The sequence below is a fragment of the Microchirus variegatus genome (genome assembly GCF_963457635.1).
Source record: "Microchirus variegatus genome assembly, chromosome: 11".
In the NCBI taxonomy this organism is placed as follows: Eukaryota; Metazoa; Chordata; class Actinopteri; order Pleuronectiformes; family Soleidae; genus Microchirus; species Microchirus variegatus.
The window spans coordinates 27,105,484-27,129,592 of record NC_139812.1 but is presented as its reverse complement, the minus strand read 5'-3'; the positions used below and the strand labels follow the sequence as shown (position 1 = coordinate 27,129,592).

The 24,109-nt window shown below is 39.6% G+C and overlaps 1 protein-coding gene across 1 annotated transcript in view; it reads right to left on the bottom strand.

Moving 5' to 3' along the window:
• LOC310933903 (uncharacterized protein) overlaps positions 1-21,955 on the bottom strand; it is a gene marked incomplete at both ends in the record, with an annotated part of 56,606 nt that extends 34,651 nt beyond the window's left edge. Inside the window, 3 exons of the mRNA XM_083897473.1 lie at positions 7,296-7,353; positions 19,600-20,629; positions 21,656-21,955. Coding sequence (XP_083753599.1) covers positions 7,296-7,353; positions 19,600-20,629; positions 21,656-21,955 — 1,388 coding nt within the window. The remainder of the gene's footprint in view (positions 1-7,295; positions 7,354-19,599; positions 20,630-21,655) is intronic.
• Positions 21,956-24,109: the final 2,154 nt, after the last annotated feature.

Here is a 24,109-nt window from a genome sequence, read left to right as displayed (position 1 = left end):
AAAACAGCAAAGATATTATATACATATGCTTTTTGATAAGTGGCTTAAAATCATTTTTCAATTTTACTTCACTAAAGCTACTGTATGTGTGTGTGAGTAATGCCTTGGCTGCTCATCTACAAATATTATGTTTAATTCTTAGCCATCGCTGTTCATAAATAACAGCGCGCCATTTCTCTGGCAGCCATTTAATCCATTCACTGTACAGAAGGAGCACACACACACACACACACATACAGGGGAATTATCATACAGTAAACCACTCCTGTAACTGGATGAATGAATGAATAATGACCGATCTGCTTACTGTACTCATACACAACAGTGTGTGTGTGATGTTATTGATGATCCAGCACCGTGTGCATTACTCATGCTAACGGCTAACTCACTTGTTATTATGAATATGTTTAGTTTTGTTTCCTGTTTACGAAAAGAAACTTGATGTTTGTAACTTTCCTTGCACCAAACTCCATAGAGAAAATAGTAGTTTTTAGCCAATGGGGGACGCAGGAGCTGCTGGTCCACTGCTGCCTCGTGTGGTCACTTTGTGTCACTGTGGTGAATCTGAACGCATCAATTCATACACTGAACTTATGAAATAGCACATTTGAGTTCACTGACGGAGGCAGCAGCGGATCCACAGCTCCTGTGTGCTGTGACGTAAAATCTGTGATTTTCTCTATGGGGTTTGGTGCAGGGAGAGTGAGCGGTTTACAAAGTGGGGAAAAGACTTTAGTTTCAGGTCAGAAAAGGTGATTTTACACTTAAAAAGGCATCATTTTTATTAGAATATGTTATTATTAAGTGGTTAAAATCTGTTTTTCCATGTCTGAGGCTGGTAGGCAGTCGAATTAGACAAAAAAAAAAACCTGAAATATTTATTTATTTTTATTCTATTATTATGTTATACAATAAAATAAATCAAAATAAATGACAAAAATATATTAGAGAATAATATTATTATAGATTTAGTGCAGGAAAACATGATTAAAACACAAAAAGTTAATTAAAAACAAACCCAAAAATCACTTTTACTTAATTCTAATGTGTTTGTTTTATTGCTACCCATTGATTGTGTGTGTGTTTGCAGCATGGATGACCGTGACTGCACATGTGATAGAGGGAATACGCTGCGTTGTATGTTTACACGTCTGTGTTGTGCGTTTGCTTTATTTACTCAGATTTATTGTGTCTTAAGCCCCAGGTTGTGACTCAGTGTCCAATAAAAAACACAAGGAAAGACACGACGACCAGTGAAATTCAAGTCGTTTATACATAAAGACACTTTTATTAGCATATACATACATTATCTCTGGAGAGACTAACTTAGTTACATAATACCAAGAAGCCGAAAAATAATAACTGTAAATAGTGATATGTAGTTATAAAACTAAGCGGATATCCTACTCTTGACTTTTAAAAACATAAAGGTCTTTGATTATATATTATATATATATATTATTGTTCCTTTATTGTTTCCTCTGTCATCAAATCTAGAAAAACAGTACAGATTCAGGATATATAGCATATTAGTTTTTAGCCATGGTGTCGTAGATGGAAGGGGTTAAAATTCTCTGCACGTCCAGGTATCGAGTTTTAATCCTCCAGATTAATCCTCTGCTCGTTGGACGTTTTTCAATCCGTTTTTGTTTCAAACTAAAGCCTAAAATTCTGCTTCTAATAAGACGGTAAGTCGCTGAATCTTGACCTTGGATTCCAAACCTCTATGCTGTCAAAGATGAGTTTATGTGGGCGCTTTTCTTCAGAAGTCTTTATTTAGCCGCCCACAGTAAATACAGCTTTAGTTCTGTCAGCTCAAAATACTTGAAATGTAAGAACGTGCACATTTATGTAACCACTGTGTAAAACACAAGCAGAGCTGAATGATCTCTGTGTTTTACTTCTTAGTTCAAATAGTATAACTGTGTTGTCAATACAATTAAAAAATAATAAATGTTAACTTTTGTCAAACTTTAGCTTTGCCAAGAATAAGTTTTCCAAATGCTAACTTAGCTAAACATTACTGTTGCCAAATTTTAACTTAGTTAAACATAAGCATTTGCCAAATATTTGTTTTCCAAATGCTAGCTTAGCTAAACATTATATTTGCCAAATTTTAACTTCGCTAAACATAAGGTTTGCCAAACATTAGCTCAGCTAAACATTACCTTTGCCAAATTTTAACTTGGCAAAACATACACTTTGCCAAACATTCGTTTTCAAAATTCTAGCTTATCTAAACATTACCTTTGCCAAATTTTATTTTATCGAAACATAAGCTTTGCCAAACATTAGTTTTCCAAATGTTAGCTTTGCTAAAAATGACCTTTGCCAAACATTAGTTTTCCTAATGCTAGCTTAGCTAAACATTACCTTTGCCAAGTGTTAACATAGCGAAACATAAGCTTTGCCAAACATTCGTTTTCCAAATGCTAGCTTAGCTAAACATTACCTTTGCCAAATTTTAATTTATCGAAACATAAGCTTTGCCAAACATTAGTTTTCCAAATGTTAGCTTTGCTAAAAATGACCTTTGCCAAACATTAGTTTTCCTAATGCTAGCTTAGCTAAACATTACCTTTGCCAAATTTTAACTTCGCAAATCATAAGCTTTGCCAAACATTAGCTCAGGTAAACATTAGCTTTGCCAAATTTTAACTTGGCTAAACATAGGATTTGCCAAACATTAGCTCAGCTCAGCTACACTTAAGCTTTGCCAAACATTAGTTTTCCAAATGTCAGCATAGCTTAAAAATTACCTTTGCCTTAGCCTTAGCTTTGCTAACCATTTGTTTGCCAAATGGTAGCTTTGCTCAAAAATATGCTTTGTCAAATATTTGCTAAGCATTACATTGACCAAACATTAGCCTTACTCAACATTATTTTTACTTAATGTTAGCTTTGCTAAACATTCTTCTTCTTCTTCTTTTTAACCAAACAGGCTTTGCCAAGCATTAGCTTTGTCAAATATTAACTAAGCTACACATTACCTTTGCCAAATGTGAATTGAGCTAAACAATAGTTTGCCAAATGGTAGCTGAACATTAGCGTTGCTACACATTAGCTATACTCAGTCTAATACACTGTGCTGCCTCACGTTTATATGAGTATTTTGGGGGGTATTTTGCTGTGTTTCCAAAATTGAGCCAAAACTTGGAGTTTAGACTGGAGAATAAACATCGCAGTTGAACACAATCACCTCTGCAGATTCTTCACTATTTTGGAATCAGAAAATGCTAGTTAAGTTAGAAATAAGCATAAGATAAATGTCAGGAGTAGCACAGTTTGTCCATTTCTATAATATCTTAAACATGAAATGAAAAATCTGTGGTTACGTTTTTTAAGCTCAACAATAATAAATGAATCAAACAAGTACTTTTCTCTTAAAGTGAACAACAAAAATGATCTGTCCTCTAAATTTAAATTTAAATATCTGAACACAGAGCACGTCCCGTGTGTCTGCCGAGCTTTAAAAGCTAACGTTGATTTATAATCGCTCATCATTGGGCGTCTGCTTTTAAAACACTGTCAGACGTGACTTGGCTTCCAAAAGATATTTAAAAATTGAAAATCCATGAATCATTGAGTGTTTTTGTTCTTTGGATCCACACGATTTTACTGTTAAACGATTAAATGTGTATTTGTTAAAACCTCGGAAAAGCTCACTGTCATCGGGGATAAAGACATTACATCACTAGATACCTGGAGGTGTGGAAAATGAATGAATTAGCCTAGCGACACATACACACACACAGGCGTTTTATGACCAAACACTGTCGGTATAGGAAGGAATCTCGACACAAAAGCTTCACGAGGAGCAGAAAAATCATCCAAACTTCTTCCGTTTATAAATAAATTTGCCGTCTGTAACGGTTTCAAATGACGACAAAGGAACAAAATTCCACACGGCGGCTGCACAACGTGGAACATGAAAAGTGGAAGTCGTTCAGACGTGAAGTTCATGTCGACTCTGCTGGTAACTGCTCCGTCCTATTTTCATATATTTTTGCAACAACACAGAAAGCTGTACTTACTGAAATAATAGAGAAGAGTTCTTTTGAAGGATAATTCCACTTAGATACAACACTGTTTGTTGGAGGCATTATTCCTGCATTACACCTGGGAATCTGGAACAATAAGCAGCTGGATACTGACATGGGTATTCTTTTTATTCATACTGATATTTGTCCGATACACTCGACCTTTTAACTACAGATTTGAGCTGATTTAGTTTCTTTCTCTTTAGTAAATTTTGTTACAGGCCGTAATAAATCAGTTCCAAGGCCTGTAAATACTCCACAAGAACAGAGATATTTGTTCAGAATTTGGCCAGAACTAACGTTGTTCTTCTTCAAATGTTAGCTTTGCTCAAAATGACCTTTCCAAAACATTATTTTCTGTGAAATGTTAACTTAGCTAAACATTACCTTGACCAAACATTAGCCTCACTAAACATTATTTCTGCCAAATATTAGCTTAGCCAAATATTAGCTTTGCCAAATGGTAGCTTAGCCAAATATTAGCTTTGCTAAACATTTGTTTCTACCAAACTAGCCTTGCCAACATTAGCTTTGTCAAGTATTAACTTAGCCAAGCGAAACAACAATTTTGCTCAACTTTAGCTTTGCCAAGTATTAACTTACCTAAGCTAAACGGTAGTTTTGCTAAACTTCAGCTTTGTCAAACATTATTTTAGCCAAATGTTTGCTTAGCTAAACACTACTGCAGCCAAACATTAGCCTTACTAAACATTATTTTTGCCAAATGTTAGCTTCGCAATTAACTTCGCCAAACATTAGCTTTGCACTGGAGTATCTCGTGAAATATGAAAGGTCCTTGTCAGACACAACTTTGATTTTGCCAAATGTTAACATAGCTAATGTTTGTTTGCCAAACGGCAGTGTTGCTAAACATTAGCTTTGTCAAATATAATTTTTGCTCAATGTTTGCTTAGCTAAACATTACCTCGACCAAACATTAGCCTTGCTAAACGTTATTTTTTGCCAAATATTAACTTTGCCAAATATTAGCTTTGCTAAACGTTTGTTTTTACCAAACTAGCCTTCCCAACATTAGTTTTGCCAAGTATTAACTTAGCTAAGCTAAACGGTAGTTTTGCTAAACTTTAGCCTTGTCAAACATTATTTTAACTAATGTTGCTTAGCAAAACACTACCGCGGCAAACACTAGCCTTACTGAGCATTATTTTTTGCCAAATGTTAGCTTTGCGATACATTAGCTTAGACATTAGAAAGGTTCTGGTCAGACATAACTTTGATTTTGCCAAATGTTTACATAGCTAACGTGTGTTTGCCAAACGGTAGTTTTGATAAACATTAGCTTTGTCAAACATTATTTTTGCTAAATGTTAGATTTGCTAAAAGTGGAAAAAGCAGAAACTTCCCAGGTTTTCTCCTCTTGAGTTTCTCGTGAAGAATGAAATGTCCTGACTAGAACTAACTCAATTCTTGTTCTGGTTCCACCTCGAGAAAAAATAACACATTCTCTGTTCTTGCAGAGTATGTAGTACACACCTTTATCCTTGAAATAACTGAGTCCATAGTTAAAATTACCTCTAAATCCTCTTGTGTTTCAGTTCCAGGTCTTTTGTCAAAGTAGAATTACCTAAATCATACTGTGCAACGTTTACCATAATCACTGTCGCTGTGAGTGTGTAGAAAATGAGGGTGAAATGTTAAATTCCAGTGTTCAGACTTCATATATTTCACATACTCTTCATCCAGAAGCTCTCTCCTGTCTTTCCAAAAGGAGGTAGGACAATTCTGCTGGCGATACAAAAATCCATCTTTTCTTTTTTAGCAGTGCAGACGCAACGACGCCTCTGCTCATCTGTACAGTCACATTCAGTGTGGTGGTTAATGCATAGCAGCAGCAGCAGCAGCAGCAGCAGCAGCAGACAGGGCAAAGAGAGAGAGAGAGAGAAAGAGTGTGTGTGTGTTCAAGTGTTTCCAGTGTTTTGCCACTTTTGTCTTCACGCCTCATTTCTAATTTTTCATGTCATTACGTCCATCTAGTTATGCATCGATCCACTGTGTCCACATTGTTCAATAACTCAACGAGAACTCAACGTCACTCTCTTGGGTGTGTGTGTGTGAGTGTGTGTGAGTCATCGCAGCATCATCTGAGGAGGCATCTCAGGGTCAGGAAGCGTCAAAGCTGAAAGACATGAGGGAAATGGTGCATTAGTGCAAGTGTGTGCTCAGCAGCACAACTTTATCATCCAATATCAACCCAATTCGGACACCTTAGGGACAATTTTTAAGTAAAATACAATAGGTTTTATCATTCTGGTGAGACAAATATTAATAAAGTAATGTTAATTTACTGTTTGTTTTTGGAATTACTAGCTTTATACTAGTGGTGGGCATGTTAACACGTTAACGCATTACGCCGTTTCCATGGTGACTGACCGGAAAAAGACGCTCGCGTGACGTCATGTTTGTGTGACTCCCGATTGTTAAAATGAGTCTCTAAAGTAACGCTAAACTTTAAAAACAGAGGCACACATACGCAGCACACAGGTACGCTGGTTATTTGTAGCGCCGCTTCAGTTTGACTGTAGGCGCGCTAACGGTGCTAAAGGAGCTAACACAGCTAATGGGGCTAACTGCTAAACGGTGCCTGGACTCCGGTGTCGCGGCACGTGAACATAATCTCTATACCTTGTTCAAATTGAAGTATTTGCTTCCATGCAGTTCCTATGCAGTGTTTGAGATAATGTGACTATGTCCTATTATTATTTAATATATTATAATACTTTTTTCCATTTCCTACGTACATCGCTCAAATTCCTCTAGTCCGATCACATACCTTGGTGTATATATATAAAGTAGAACAATATTTCTGATGTTCCACCAGTGGGCGCTCACGTGTCACTGGTGTGTAAAGAAATATAGAAACCACAGGTGAATGTTTGTTAAAGGTTAGCTATAGGTTTCCTTCTTCTCCGAAAGCATTATGGTCAGATGAAGCGACATCATCGTCACATCATCTGCATAGAGAGTGTGTCAAGTTCTTAAGGCTCCTAAACTGGGTAAAATTCAGCTGGGATTTTAATGTATAATGACAAAACATAACAAATAGTCAGTCGAGTGCTGTACTGTTGGTGTAAGGATGTAACTTTTAACGGTTTCAAGCTTTTAAAATGTAAATTTGAACATTTTGCCCGGCTTCAAATGGATGTTTCTTGTTTCAAATATGATTTTATTTAGGTTTTATGATTAGTGTTGTTTCGTGTGTGTGTGTGTGCGTGTGTGTGTGCGAGACAATCTTACCTATCCCAAAGTTTGACACTTCTACAGGCACTGGTGCAGCAGCCAGCAGATATCAGAGCTGCAGAAACATCAATAGAAATAAAGAGAAATATTCATCACTGACAGCGCTCGCTACGTACGCTACGCTACATTCACAAACACACACACACACACACACAGAGCAGGACAGCAGCAGCAGCTCATTGGTCGGACGCCTGCCAACATTCAGTTGTCATTGTTGCCAAATGCAGCTGTGACAGTTGGAAATATTGGCATCAACAATTAATTGCTGCTGTTTCACACAGATTAAAGCGGATAAAATATATATATATATATATATATATATATTCTCATCTCATCTAACTTCTTTCATTTGTTTATACATACATTCTCTGTATATTGTATATATTTCCAGATTGTCTACATTGTTTATTGTATTGTTTATTTTATTTCATTTAGCTTACTGTCTATTTTCACTGTCTTATTTTATCTTATTTTATCTTATTTTATTTTATTTTATTTTATTTTATTTTATTTTATTTACATATTTTATTTATTTTATTTACATCTGTATATCTAGCTCTTGTTTCCGCATGCTGTATTTCTTCTTCTTACTTTGCACAGAGCATCTGGAACAAAAACAATTTCCCCACGGGGATTAATAAAGTATTCTGATTCTGATTCTGATTCTGATATATATATGGATGTATATATATATATATATATATATATATATATATATATATATATATATATATATATATGTGTGTGTATATATATACACACATATATATATGGTGGAAATGAGGGAGCAGTGGCAGGGAATCAGTTGCTGCTGCCGTTGCCCACCACTCAATATCATGTTATTATGAAAACATGGACAGTGTGAATATAGACAAAATATAATACTAAATACTTTGTATTTGCCAACACATTTTTTTTTTTTTTAAATCATAATACTAATAAGACATTTAATTACCACATTCTTAAATGTATTAAATTGATAAATTGACTAATTATCTTATTATTCACTTTTTTATTAATTTTTTCACAGTAAAATATTTATTTTGCACCATTTTTGTGAAATATATATCTTTCCATATCAAAAAGATCACTTTTACTTTGAAATTCTGTAGAATATCCTAATTTTTTTTTTTAATTTTTTTTTTTTTTAACTCTATTCCAGTCCCTATTGACCACTCGATGATCATTGGCCCCCAGGTCATTTGAGTTTGACACCACTGCTTTAGATCAATGTAAAACTTAAATTCAGAGCTGGTACACAATAGTACCCCCTTTTTTAAGTAAAGTGAAAAATAAGCGAGATGTTGCCTTACAGTAGAAAGCACGTCGAGGTCAACTGGACACTCTGATCCTACTGTAGGTGTGGATGGTCGTTTGGACCCCGTCTTTCACCCTATGTCAGCTGGGAACGACCCCGTGACCCCTCATGTGGAGTATGGAGTGTGCACCAGTGCAAACAACTGCATTGAAAATATTGACAGTTCCCTGCACTGACCTGTCCTCCACCCTCTCTGGCTGTACTTCCTGGTGTACTCACTCTGAGCTGTTTTTACCTCAGCTTGTGTCTCAGCGGCACACAGGCTGCTGTCAGAGGGAGGTGAGGACGAAGCCTCTGGGCCTGAATCGCAGCTGGACGCTGTGTGTGTTTTTTGCCTCAGTGAACCTCGGAGTGTGTTTGTCAGAGCGAGCCGTGATGGACAGATGAAGGACAGAGTGTGTCAGGAGAGAGGAGAATAGAGTGTGTGTGGACCAGAGAGAACGCTGGGTACTTTCCACATCCAGCGTCCGCAGAGAATCGCTGAGTATTTTCCACCAAGCGCGTACATGCACGCACTTCCATTTATCCTCAAATGAAAGTTTGTTTATAGAGTCATTCGCCCCACTTTCGCCTTCACTTCTTGGGCTGTCACTTTGTATTTGGAATTTGATTTCATTGTATCAAACGTGGGATGTAAAATGTCATGTCCGAGCAGCTATGACTTTGTTTGGTAGGAAACTCTAAATCCGTTAAAGGGAAAAATTCAGAGTTACAGACATTTTAGGTCTATTTTGTGTATAATAACGATAGATATCACAATCTCGTCCATCGGATGATTTTCGAGAAATTTTGTGTTTTGTGATTTCGCCTCAAATAGCTACACTCAAAAATATAAGTGCTAAGTCAGGTTCTTCGGCTTGTCCTCATAGGAGAACCATTTTTGGTTCCAGGTAGAACCTTTTTAAAACCCTTTATTCAGGAAAGGGGTTTTAAAGGGTTCTCTGGATCAAAATGGCTCTTACCGGAACCATTAGTGTTACCAAGAACCCTTGAAAAACCCTTTCTTCGGGAAAAGGGTTTTTCAGAAGCAAATGGTCCCAGGTAGAACCTCAGCCCTTGTAGAAGGAACCCTTTTGGAACCCTTATTTCTAAGAGTGTACAACACTTTGGTTTGTCTGTAGGAACCCGCTCCTACGAGCTACGAGATGCATTCAAGGAACTCTCATCACCTCTACCAAGTCAGTAAGAGCACTAGTTCCGCTATGCTGATGATTATCTAATAACTAGTGCACTTACTACCACAAGGTGGCAGCAGCAGAAGGGCCTTTGATTGGTAGAGGTGATGAGCGTTCCTTGAATGCATCTCGTAGCTCGTAGGAGAGGGTTACTACAGTGTCCAGAACTTTCCAAGTGTACACACAGATTCTAGAGAAGGCTGTTTACGACGACAGTAATTTACACAAAGTTGTCTTACTGTGACGCCATCTTCATCAAGTACGCAACGGTAAATCCTATTAGCGTATTAGCTAGCTATTTCAGGCGAAACACAACATTTCTCAAAAATCATCCGATTGACGATTTAACGGAAAACAAAAATACTGCTGCCTGCAGTTATCAATAAAACCGTGCTCAGTGTATTAAAAATGAACGTTAAATCTCAACATCACCTCCGTTTATTTCTGAAAAAAACAAATTACAACTCTCCCCTTGACACAGAACTGTACAACAATAACAAAAGAGACTCGCAAAAAAGCTGTAAATTCAAAAAGAAAAGTTCCCTCAGTCTAAAAATCAACAACACTCATTTGAAAATCTAGTTTCTTAAATTACGTGCAATTTTATCGACTAATTCCTCTTGTTGTTGTTGTCTTTGAAGAAGAAAACTGGTTCTTGTCTCTACCATCAAAGAGAAAACACACACACACACACACAATAGGTGTTTGAGGGACAAAACGGCATCTTGTCTGAATTTAAATGAAGTCTATTTTGCGTTACACAACCACAGAACCCCTGCACACACACACACACACACACACACACACACACACACACACACACACACACACACACACACACACACACACTATTTGAACTGGACTGAACATTAATACGCCAAACACGTGTTTTGTTACGACGACACAACGGGATGTTTTAAGCACGTGTTGGTGTGTTTTCGTGCGGACATGCGTTTAGCGCGTGCGTGTGTGTGTGTGTGTGTGCACATGCGTGCGATCAGTGGTCAGTGTTCTAGAACAACGAGCGGTCGCATGAATATGCAAAATGTTCCCGCGTCGCAACAAACAACAGCTTCAAAGCGGAGCGGAGATGAATTGCCAGGGAAGCAGCTGTTGGCCTAGTTAGCAGGTCTGTCCTTTAACACAGGACCTCTGATCACACACACACACACACACACACACCCCCACACACACACACACACACACACACTGTACTTGCACTTGTTCACTCAAGCTGTCAGCTTCAGCTGAAACAACCCAGTCCTTTACTGACCTCAAAGATCGAGAGACAGTGTGTGTGTGTGTGTGTGTGTGTTGTTATTATCATTATTACACTTGCGTTTATTCATCCAGGCTCTTGTGTGTACAACTGAATTTGTTGCCTTGTCATACTGACAAAACATGACTTAAGACTTAAATTTAAACATAAATTTAATTGAGGAAGTTACGTATGCACTCTGCGTTTAAAATGGCAGTGCTGTAAAAATAAAGTGTCCGTTCTTTCTCCTTTCTGCTTGTTATCAAATACACTTCCTCCTGGGAAATCTACATTATTCCATGATCCACAGGACATGACCAAACACATTGTACATGCAAAATATAAAAGCTAATAATCACCAGGGAGCAGAAATCTGCATGTCCTCAAACTGGATAATACAGTCCTTTGATGGCCATTTAGGTAAAATATAATATAACAATAACATATGTTGTAAATGAATGGAAAATATACATATTCACTCTCTTTCTGGGAATTTATTTTATATATCTTTTGATATTTTTTTTTTTTATAAAGAATACTGTATTGACTTGATTTGTTGATTGATTAATCGGGTACTTTTTGGTCCAGAAAATGCCAGAAAATGTTGAAAAATGTTGATTATTGTTTATGATGATCTGAAATGTCTGAACCAAAATATTTTTTTTTGTAATAAGGAGGAAGGAAACTACATCAAAATAGTTGATAATTAGTCATTGATTAATAGTGTGCAAATTATTAAATAAATGGCCGCTTCCATTTAGCCCTATTATGTAGTTTCTAGTTGCACGCTGCTACGCTAACATGATCGGAAACAAAATGGCTGCTCGGCAAAGGGACCACTGAATTACAGCATGACTAAGCCCGCCTCCCTGTCGTCGTTATGCTAGCTAGACAACAGCTGCGTTTCATACGCTACCAAAGACGCAAAACATGCTTTGAAGGTGCTATTTCACATGCTAACAAAATATATCTTTCTACTTCTACTAACCACTGAACATGATTAGCAACTCAGCTAATGCTACGTACCACTCAATACTAAGTTGGTCACAAACTTTAGCAGTGATTAGCTAACATCAGCTTGCTATGATATGGATTTTTTTTAACAGCGCCAACATAGTTTCATATTTCTTCTGTGAAGCTAATGCTGAAGCTAATGATGTTTAGCGGCGCTATTTCACATGCTAACAAGACTTCTACTAACTACTGAACACGATTAGCAACTCTGCTACAGAGCTAATGCTACGTACCTCTCAATAATAAGTTGGTCACAAACTTTAGCTAACATCGGCTAGCTGGGATTGGGCTTTATATACATAGCAAAAAAACTCAAGTGCATTGTGAAGCTAATTGCTGTGAGAGTGTAAAACTGGCTTTAACAGAGACAATGTGTTAATATATAAATATATATATAAATATATAATACATCATCCCGAATGAGCTGGCTCCTCAGAGCAAAGATCACTTCTACATAAAGCCTTTGCACAAAGATGCTGACGTACACGTACAACGGTATTTTATTATGCTGCAGTTTGAGAAAATGCATGCTCGTGGTTACTGGACTCCACAGAGGATTGTGAACATCAACTCCTCCGACTCTCTTTCTCTTATTAGTCCTTCTTAAGACACGAGCTGTAAGTTCCTGACAAACTCATTTACTTAACGACTGCGATTTCGCATCAAACGCAAATACAAATGCGAGACGATACAGTTCACAGCTGTTGGAACGTTCTGGTTCCACTGCATCGTGAAGAATAATCTAATAAGTGATCCATGGAATAAAAACCAAGTGATTTTACTCTTGCACACAGACGGAATTGATCTTCAGGCACCGTTTACCAGTTAGCTCCGTTAGCTGCATTAGCTCCTTTTAGCACCGGTTAGCGCCCCTACAGTCGAACTGGAGCGATCTGTTTATTAAACGAAAAGAGCAACGCTAACAAATAACCAGCGTACCTGTGTTACTGCGTATGTGTGCCTCTGTTTTTAAAGTTTAGCGATACTTAAGAGACTTATTTTAACAATCGGGAGTCGCGTAAACATGACCTCACGCACGACACGTTTCCATGACGACTTGCATTTAACGTTGATGTCGCTAAACGCCGTTGACGCGTGAACGTTTGACACCACTAGTTATTTTGTAGCTACAGGACTCGGTATCAAAACCAGAACATGCTAACGTATATATTAGCATCTCGCCACCTTAAAGAACGAGTGTGGACACATTTAATTCAATAAAGTGATAAATTACGTCTCCAGAAATAATAAGCGATAACATTTAGTGATCGGACAAAAGCTGCAGGACAAGTTCGTTTGAGTACCATTGGTGCAAAATCGCTCCGAAATGGCGGCCCTCCTGTAGGACTCACGGTAAAGTCGTCATTGACTTTTTGGACCGTCCTGACATGATTAACATGTGTACCAACTTTCGTTCATGTATGTGGATTTTTTGTTTTTTTAAATCACCTATTAAAAGCTCTTTTTTTTGTAATTTTCGTAAGCCCCTCCCACTTCCAATTTTCAACGCACATTGCCAGAATAACTTTCAGACGTAAATTCCCACCAGGATTGATACGGTCGCAAAAATCTGTGAGTTTCGGGGTATGTTCAGGTCCTCAAAAACGAGAAAAATAATAATACAAAGGAGAAAAACTACTATTGCGCTCGGACCTTAATAATAATAATAATAACAGGAGACAAAGGAAACTAATAACTTCCTGATAATCAATACACCGGGAAAAACAGGAAAACAATATGCCGAGCACACAAGGAATACTGAGGTAATAAAAAGAAGACGGAGACTAGGAAGGAAAAAGCAGATCCAGGCGAAACAAAACCCCAAAATCTCATTCTCCTGAACAGCAACGAGACAAATTACAAATGTGGAGATGGACGAGCCGCTCGTTCTGCAGGAGATTAAAAACAGAAATAACACAATAACGCAAAGTAAATCGGCGTCTACAGGAGGGAGGATGAAATATAAAGTGACACGTGAAGGAGGAAAAGATGCCGTCCAATATTCCTGTTTTTATTCCCAGCCAGACGTCCACTCCACCAGTCGCTGGACCTGCGTCCAAACAGACCATAATAGTGACGCAGTGATGGAATCAGATTTAATTTTAACTCGGGCGTAGATGAAATGTGCACAGCTTTGTTTTCACTCTGTTCTCCCCCCAAACAGACTTTTAATCAGATTAAATTTAAACCAGCAGGACGGACGTGCCAGAGAACAATTCATCGACATTTCATCAACAGCAGGCGTGAGATTTCTTCAAATGTGTTTAAAAAAACGACCATTTTTAGATGAATAAATACATTTTCCCGCTCATTTTTCCGTGATTCCATGACCTTTTTAGACGTTATGTAGAGTTTGTGTGCGGAAGATCTTCGCGTTAATCCCGAGCTCTTCAGACGCCATTGTCTTCTGAGCGATGAATCAGCTGTTATTGATCAGGTGACACAGTTTGAAGAGTTTATATCATGTTACTGCAGAGACTCTGAACCTCCTGAGATCAATGTGCAAATCCCCCTTTAATCACTGCTGCTCAACGATCAATGAGGGAATTAAAGAGTGTTGGAAAAAGCAGAATATAACATAGTATAATGGATATTTTTATTTATTTGTCCAATCAAAATATTCACTTACTATTTATTTATCTGTCTACATAAATATATTAAAATACTTTCTTTAAAACTGACTTCAGCAACTGTGTTAGAGTAATAAAATCAAATATTGTTTCTCACAATATTGAAGGTGTCACATGTTGATGCAAATCTTTTAATTAGCACCTTATTTTCCTGTCACTCTTTGACACTGTGCTTCATTCAGTGTTAAATATTTATTTAATCATAATAGTCGGCATCGCCCTGAACAAGGATCCGCTGAAAATATTTGCAAACCTCTTAGGGAATAATTTTGATGAATTTTTGAATTTTAGGAAATGATCCATTTGCCCTGATGCATTTTGTCAGTGAGCTGACTTTCTTCTCAAAAACAAAAAGTATCTCGGAATGACTTGAAATTTACCATCATAATAGTCGGCATCGCCCTGAACAAGGATATGTTTAAAATATTTGCAAACTTCTTAAGGAATAATCGTAATGCATTTTTGAAATTCTTGAAATGATCCATTTGCCCTGATGCACTTTGACAGTGAACTGACTTTCTTCTAGAAAAAAAAAAAGTATCTCGGAATGACTTGAAATTTACCATCATAATAGTCGGCATCGCCCTGAACAAGGATCTGTTGAAAATATTTCCAAATCTCTTAAGGAATAATTTTAATGAATTTTTGAAATTCATGGAAAGATCAATTTTCCCTGATGCACTTTGACAGTGAGCTGACTTTCTTCTCGAAAACAAAAAGTATCTCGGAATTACTTGAAATTTACCATCATAATAGTCGGCATCGCCCTGAATAAGGATCCGTTGAAAATATTTGCAAATCTCTTAAGGAATAATTTTAATGAATTTTTGAAATTCAGGAAATTTTTCATTTACTCTGATGCACTTTGACAGTGAGCTGACTTTCTTCTCGAAAACAAAAAGTATCTCGGAATGACTTGAAATTTACCATCATAATAGTTGGCATCGCCCTGAACATTTTCATTATTTTAGCATTTACATTCCTTATCATCCTTATATAAGACAGGGACAGGTATGATAAGAATTATCTTCTTCCTGTTTCATTTAACTGATCAGGTTTTTACAAACTTGTTAAAGTACATGAGCAGTGTGTATTTTTGACGACACTGACCTGATAGAACCTCTGGCTTCCTGTTTGTTTGTGTTTGTGTTGTTGTTGATGTGACTCGCTGTGCGGCAGAGTGAGTGAGCGATACATCAAACTGCTAAAGATGCTCTGCTTCCATTGAGTGCTGCCATTTTTCCACCGTCCAATTGGCCGTGAAGCACTTTTATTAAGTTTCCGCTCGGTTCAGTGATCCACTTACAACGGCAGTAACTTGTTAAATTTTATGGTCCACGCTGCGAGGAAGCACCGCTCCAGGGTCTGGAACACAGACCGTCTGGATTAGACGACGTGACGGAGCTTCAGATTAACTTAAATTAGTCATTTTTTTTAATCTTTAGAAATCCAATCAATCTGCTTCACTTTTGTCAGGATCAGCATCAGCGTCTCTTTTTCCTTCCTGTCTCCTTTTAAGGAAAAATGGATTTCTTGTGGGTGTTTGATGTGCTGAGACATTTATTTATTTGTCATCAAGTTACACTCGACAGTTTTTTTTTTTACCTCCACAGTTTTTCATTCTCTTTGCTGTGCAATCCAGATCAATAGACCCTCGCTGTCAGGTCTGAAATCCCTGAAACAACGCTGTAAAACTCCAATAACGTTTTGTCCGTAAAGCATAAAACGACAAACATCCTCTCCCTTCTGATGTTTATCATCAGAAAGATGATTTATACTGTAATTGAAGAACAATTTAAGGCAGCACAATATTGACACAAAACGCGTAATAAGAAAAGGAGTGTATCATCTACATATAAAGGAACAATAATGACCAAAAGGCTGGAAATAACTTGTGTAAATCATCCAGGCCTGCAAATAATGATTATTTTATCATTCACTAATAGGTTGATTACTTCTCTAGATTAATTAATCTCTTTTTTTAGTCCGTAAAATGTCCGAAAATGCTGAATAAAGTTTCCGATAATCTCCGATGTACCAAGATTATTCAGTTTTTATGATTGTTTTTTTGTTATACGGAGTAAGAAATTTGAAAATATTAATATTTAAGGTGAAAAATCTGATTTGATTTACTGTTGCAGCCGTAAAAATCAACCTTTCTTGAATTGAGAAAAGGACGGAATTCAACTAAATGACCTTCATTATCACAACAGGGAACAATTGTTGCCGTTAAATCTTCCTTGTTGACGTTTTTCCGCTCATTTTTAAGCAAATTTAAGAGCCAAACTTTGAGCACTTTTAGAACATTAAGACCAAGACATCGTGTACTTGTGATTTTACACCACAGAGACTTTGTCTTACTTGCTAGCATGAGAATATTAGCATGGGAGTAAAATGACACAATAAAACCACTCAGCGCTGTCCAAGCATTTCATGCTAAAATGTCCCAAAAACCTAACGTGCAAATGAGAGAATGTCAAATTGCCGCGAGCGAGCGCCCGTGTTTGTTTAAGTTGTTTTAGTAGTTTGAGTAGTTTGAGTAGTTTAAGTAGTTTAAGTAGTTTAAGGTTCAAACGGTCAACTGTGTTTATGTAGAGGTTTATTTCAGTGACGGCCATAAAAGCTGCAGGTATTCACAGGAAAAAGTGGCTCAAGTTTATTAATAGCACCGGCGATGTGATACATTATGTGCTCCCTTGACGACTGACACTGCACGTTTATGTGTGTGTGTGTGTGTGTGTGTGTGTGTGTGTGTGTGTGTGTTCTTATGTAGGTATCTTTGTGTGGACCAAAAACTTATATACCGAAGGCAGTGAGGACATTTTGGGAAAGTTTGGCACCCCTGGGGTCAAGGTTAGCGTTGGGCACTCGATGGTTAAGGTAAGGTGCTAAGTAATGTGTTATGTCTATGAATGTCCTCATTATGGATGCTATACAAACGTGTGTGTGTGTGTGTGTGTGTGTGTGTGTGTGTGTGTGTGTGTGTACTTTGTGCTTGCCGTCTCAAAACATTCTGCCGATGCACAATAATGTGAGCTCAGACCGTCTGGACTCCACCTCAAAAACTGCTGTGTCTTCACTTGCACTTAGGGCACTGATGTAAAACACACACACACACAAACTTGCTTTCATGTCGTAGTGAGGACACGCATCATTGACATCATTGTTTGGACCTCACAAAGATATAAATAAAAACATAGAGAGAGACATGCATTCAGGCCATCTGTTGCAGTCGACTCTTCATATTTGACCCTTAAACATTCACAAACACACACACACTGGTTTTGTATTCTTTGTGAGGACACATCATTGTGAGGACATTATGCATTCCCTTACCTTGACCTTAACCATCACAACTAAATGCCTAACCCTTATCCTAACGTCAGTAGACCACACATCAGTAGACCACACGTAAGTAGAAAACACGGCAGTAGACCACATGCCAGTTGACCACAAGTCAGTTGACCACAAGTCAGTTGACCACACGTCTGTAGACTACACGTCATAGACTACACGTCATAGACTACACGTCATAGACCACATTAGTAGACCACACATGAGTAGACCACACATCAGTAGACCACACATCAGTAGACCACACTTCAGTAGACAACACATCTGTAGACAACATGTCAGTAGACCACACATCAGTTGACTACACGTCAGTTGACCACACGTCTATAGACCACACGTCAGTTGACTACACGTCAGTTGACCACACATCTGTAGACCACACGTCAGTTGACTACACGTCTGTAGACCACACGTCAGTTGACTACACGTCAGTTGACCACACTTCAGTAGAAAACACGGCAATAGACCACACTTCAATAGACTACATGTCAGTTGACCACACATCAGTAGACCCCACGTCAGTAGACCACACTTCAGTAGACCACACTTCAGTAGACCACACGTCAGTAGACCACACTTCAGTAGACCACACGTCAGTTGGCTAGACGTCAGATGACCACATTCAGTAGACCACACATCTGTAGACCACTACTGTCTTTGCTGCTGTGACAATATAAATGTCCCCACTGTGGGACTAATAAAGGACTTTCTACTATCGTCAAGTTGTGTGGACAGTCAAAATGTCCTCACAAAGATAGGTTTACTTGACAATTGGTCCACACAGCATGCTAAAGACATGTACACACACACCCACACACACAGATAAAAAACTTGTGTCACTCAGCACCATGTTGTGCTGCCGTCAGCAAATAAAACTCCACTTCCATTGTCTCAAATCCTGTCTTAAATTAAGTTCAAAGACGACTAAAGTGAGTTAGAGTGTGTTTCGTTGCACGTGAATTGATTTAGGAACACACACACACACACACACACACGTACAGAGGCAGAGGCGAAAGCGAGCGAGCGTTTGAAATAATTAACGTTGGCGACAGTGACTTTGAGCTCAGAAGGCAAGAAATGGTACGTCCCGAACACAAACACACCTCGTCCTCTGCTGTCGCGGCAGAATAAATGACTGTGGACATTATTGTGTCAGAGGAAGACTTAGCAAAGACTTCTTCCTTCTTCCTCATTAGGACCAGGTTTTGGTCTCTATTATGAGGACTATTGGTCCTGATGAGGACAGGAAAAAAAAAGTCCTTAAGAGGCTGCAAACACAAGGAAATGTCCATTTCCTTCTCTTGCCTCTCTGCACTCACTACCATTTCCCAAAGGTGTGTGTGTGTGTGTGTTGCCCCTGGATGCCTCCGGGGTATTAATGTAACCCTGTACAGTTGCACTATTACCCATAATCCCCTGCTTTACAACACACACACAGGTCTCTCTTATGTGAATACAACAATAACAACAATTTTTAAACATCCAACACATTAATCCTGTGAAATTATGGATTACGAATGAATGATGAGGTCCAAATATGAAAGGTTCCTACCGTTGTACAGACTCTGGTGGTGCGGGGAAAGCTCCTCCCCCACCGGCCGCCTCTGGACCCCGTCTCTGCCGGTCATGGACCCGCCGCCGCCGTACCTCGCCTTACTGTGATCCAGACCTGGACTGTGGTGGCAGTGATAGTGGTGCCGCATGGTCTCCGGACTCCCCACGACCACCCGCCCCTTCCTCGCCAGCTCAGGAGGAGGCCCCGCCCCCGGCTGCTTGGTCTCCGGACTCCCGTGAGCCGCCGCCGCCGCCCCCACTGCGCTAACGAACCGGTGTCTTTGGCTCAGCTCCGGACTGGAATTGGTGGACTTGGTGAACCCTGGAGGTCCCGACATGATGAGCTGTTTGTGGGCCAGCAGGTCGGCGCTGCAGGATTTGAGGTGGGCGTCGCGCGGCGGCCTGGCGGGCGACCTGCCGTGCTCCCTCGGTCCGTGGGGGTCCAGGTTGGTGAGGGAGCCTCCGCGAGGCCGGCAGGACTGCGGGAAGGTGTGGTACTCGGACGTGGAGCTGTTCCTTCTCCCGGTCGCCTCGCAAACGCTGTTTTTGGCGTGCTCCGAGGACACGGGTCTGTGGTGAGGGTTGTCCGGGCTGCTCGTGCTGCCCGCGCTCGACGTGCTGCTACCGTCGCCGACGTCTCGCAGCAGACCGGCCACCGAGACGCCTCCGCCCAACTGAGACAAGCTGCTCTGACTGTCGATGGAGCTCCTGCAGCCGGGGCCGACCTGTCCGCCAGTACCTCCACCGCCTCCGCCGCCCTCGGCCACAGCCGCCGCTCGCTCCTCCTCCAGCAGGAGGCAGAGCTCCTTGAAGTCCTGGTTCTCCTGGACGATCTCCGCCTGCCGCTGCTCCAGCTCCTTCAGCTTCTGCAGGTAGACGGCCACCTCCTTCCTCATCAGGCCGGCGCTGTAGCGGCCCAGGCGCTGCCACTCGCGCAGCACGCGCTTCCCCTTCTGCCGGTCGTCGTCCAGGAAGCAGCAGAGGTCCCGCAGCTCCTGGTTGTCCTGCTGAAGCTTCTGGTTCACGTCCTGGAGCAGAGCAGCAAAACGTCAGGGAGAACATGGACGACACAGAGACGGTCTGTGTTACCTCTGCAGGGCCCTTTAGTCGTCCTCATGGAGATCAAAACCTGGTCCCAATGAGGCAGAACCTCATTTCTGAGGAACTGGTGACGCTAACGTTAAAGTTAGGCATAGTTTTGGTTAAAACCAACTTATTTTTTTGTATTTATCGGAGTATGTGTACGCAGTTCCTTCATGAGCTTCTTTCATTTAAGGCCACGTTGAATCTCTCAAACATTTTTAAAGTTAATCGCTAACGTTGTCTTACAAAGTCCTTTAGCTGAAACGGGGTTCGGCTAACTAGGCAACTGCTAAAGACCGTGAGTCGTAAGGGGCAATAATGACACCGCAATGTCAGGGCACCACCTCAAGGGGGCCCCAACTCGTTTGATGTCCAGTCAAGAGTGTGATGGACATCTGGGGGGGGGGGGGTTCAAAGAGGGGCCCCTAGAGACCCTAGAACCATATCTGCCCCTAGCAACAGCTTACCACAACTTAATCAATAAAAAATTATGATAAATAAATAAATGAGTCCTTTAACAGTCGATGAGCTGCCTTGTATTTAAAGGCGCCATATGTAAGAATGTGGCCAAAAACGGTTACTTCATTCAAATTCAAAATACAGAGGGCTTTTAGGTTTCGTTTTGTGACGTAACTACGGCGGTAGGTGGCGCCACCTGACCTCACCGAAACATGATTTCAAAACATAAACATGATTTGCAGTCTGCAAAATATTTTTTTTAATACAAATATTTTGTCTGTACTGTTGTTGTTGGTGAGTTCAGTTTGTTATATGAACATTATTCCTGAGTCTCTGTGACATATTAGGAGGATTTTATGGGCCAGTTTCTTTAGATTTATTACATAATGCACCTTTAAGTATAAATTATATAGTGAATAAAAAAACACAGCCCCGTCCTTTAAAAGTTCCTGGAGCCCCTGAAGTGCCGTGATGCGCCCCTGCTCCATCCCCCCCCCCACCCCGTGTCTCACCTTCAGACTCCGGATCTCGTTCAGGTGCTGCTGGAGTCTCCGGTTCACCTCGCGCATCAGATTGCCGTGCTCCACGATGACGCTCCTCTTCTCCCCCTCGGACCTCCGCAGCCTCCGCACCACCTCCTCTTTGCTCCACTTCAGCAGCAGCTCCTCGTCGCGGATTTTGGAGACGTCCTCCTCCACCTCCTGCTGCTGCTCCTCCACCACCTCCTTCTTTACCTGCTGCTGCTGCTTCTGCGCGCTCTCTGCGCTCCTGGACATCGGATGATGCTGATGCCGATGCTGACCTTTCTCCATCCTTCAAAACTCCTTTCACAAAAACAGTTTACTTTTTTAAAATTCCTCCTCCTCCTCCTCCTCCTCCTTCTGTCGGAGACGAGACACCAAACCGAACCTCAGAAGCACTCGGGTTTCCCTCCTCACACCTTCCTCCTCCTCCTCCTCCTCCTCCTGCTCCTCCACCCCGCTTATGTCTGTAGAATAACGCCGCCTTCCTCTCCCACGCCCATGCTGCAGCTGTGATGTTCGATCCTCGCTGTCAGTGTGGAAACATCATGATGATGATGATGATGATGATGAAGCTTCTTCTCTTCCTCCAGCTCAGCCTCTGAGCGGCGGCTCCTCTGCTCCTTCATGCCGGCTCCTGCGCACCAACACTGAGGAGGAGGAGGAGGAAGAGGAAGAGGAGGAGGAGGCTGCAGGTGAACCGGGATGATGAGGTGTGTGCACGACTCTTCTTCCTCCTCCTCCTCCTCCTCCTCCTCCTCTTTATCTCTATCTTTATCTTTGTCCTGCAGCGCCCTCTGCTGTCCATGCTCATGTTCCCGCACTCACACACTTTAGCCTCAAGGTGATATTTGATGATGATGATGAAGGAGAAAGTCCTTCAAAACCTTTATTTTTATGAAGCACTTAAAAATAAACAAACACTGTGGATCATAAAAGCAATAAAATACACTCAAAATATGTAAAATTAAAAAAAATTAAAAAATAAACATAAATATGTGTAAATGTAACAGGAAGTATGTTAAATAATGTATGAAAATGTTAATTATAATGATAATAACAATAAAATAAACTCTAATTTAGCAATTTAAATATAACCTTCACTTTGACTCAACAGTATTCGCCCACGCTCCTCTTGCTGTAGTACCACAAATCACCACAGGGTGGCAGCAAACCTTTTTGTAAATTGTGAAGTGAAGACAGGATTTGTTGATTTTTTTTTCCTTCGGTTTGAGAGTTTTTTTCTAATAATTTAATCAATTTCTTAAATTAATATTAAAAACATGAAATAGATGATAAAAAAAAATAACGTTTCAGTGAATATTTTATCAAATTTCTCGGAACAATAATGACAAATATGAAGCCTTTTTTACATTTTATAACGTTTTTTTTGGCTCATTTTAACCCAAACTATATAAAGACCTGTTTCATGTATTTAATATATATATTGTATTATCATTATTATTATAATACTATATATATACTATTATATATACTATTATTATTATTAGTATGATTGTTATTATTATCATCATCATTATTACTATTGTTATTGTTGTTGTTATTATTCATAACAATAATAATAATAATACACAAATACATGTATTTAATATTTAAACCATTTTTATTAAAAACACTGTTTTTACCGTACAGATATTTCACGTAGACTACATAGAAAGACGATTCATGTTGTTCAATAACTGAAATTAAGTGTTATTTTTGGTCATATTTGTTATGATTTAAACTGTTTAAATTTCATCAAATGGAGGTGGGGAAAAAATAAAATTGGCTTCAGAAAATTTTACCGAAGAAAAACTAATTTTTAGGAATATTTTGGATAATAAGTGTTATGATTTAAAAGCTTGCGTCAGCTGCTCATCATGAATGATAGAGTAAATATTTCCCTTTTATGTTCCAGGATTATTTTACAGTCCATAAAAAAGTACTAAAAACATATTATTTACTGAATGAGTTTCTTTGAATTGACTTCAAGGCTGTGATTGATGTCTTTGATGTGATTGATGTAATTGTGGAGGATTTTCCTCTTCAATCTGACTGAAGCCTCAGGCTCCGCCCCCAGGCCCCGCCCTCTTTAACAGTTCCTCCTCCTCCTCTCATGTGTTTGCCCTGAAGCTCCTTCAGCTGTGTGTCTCTGCTCCTCCTCCTCCTCCTCCTCCTCCTCCTCCTCTGCTGTAGATTCCATTCACTCACTCACTCACTCACACACTCACAGCAGAGTGCAGGAGTCTCAGGTACAACAATGTTCTCCGACTCCAGGAGACGCAGAACACGGGACCTTGAAGGAACCTCGTTCAAATGAAAACGTGAAGGAAACTTTTCTCTTTTTTTTGTTTTAATCCACAAATCTTTTCTCTTTTCTTCTTCCTCTGTTTTTGTTGAAGTGTGGGGATTATTTTTCATGACAACATGAGTGTGAAGAAGAAA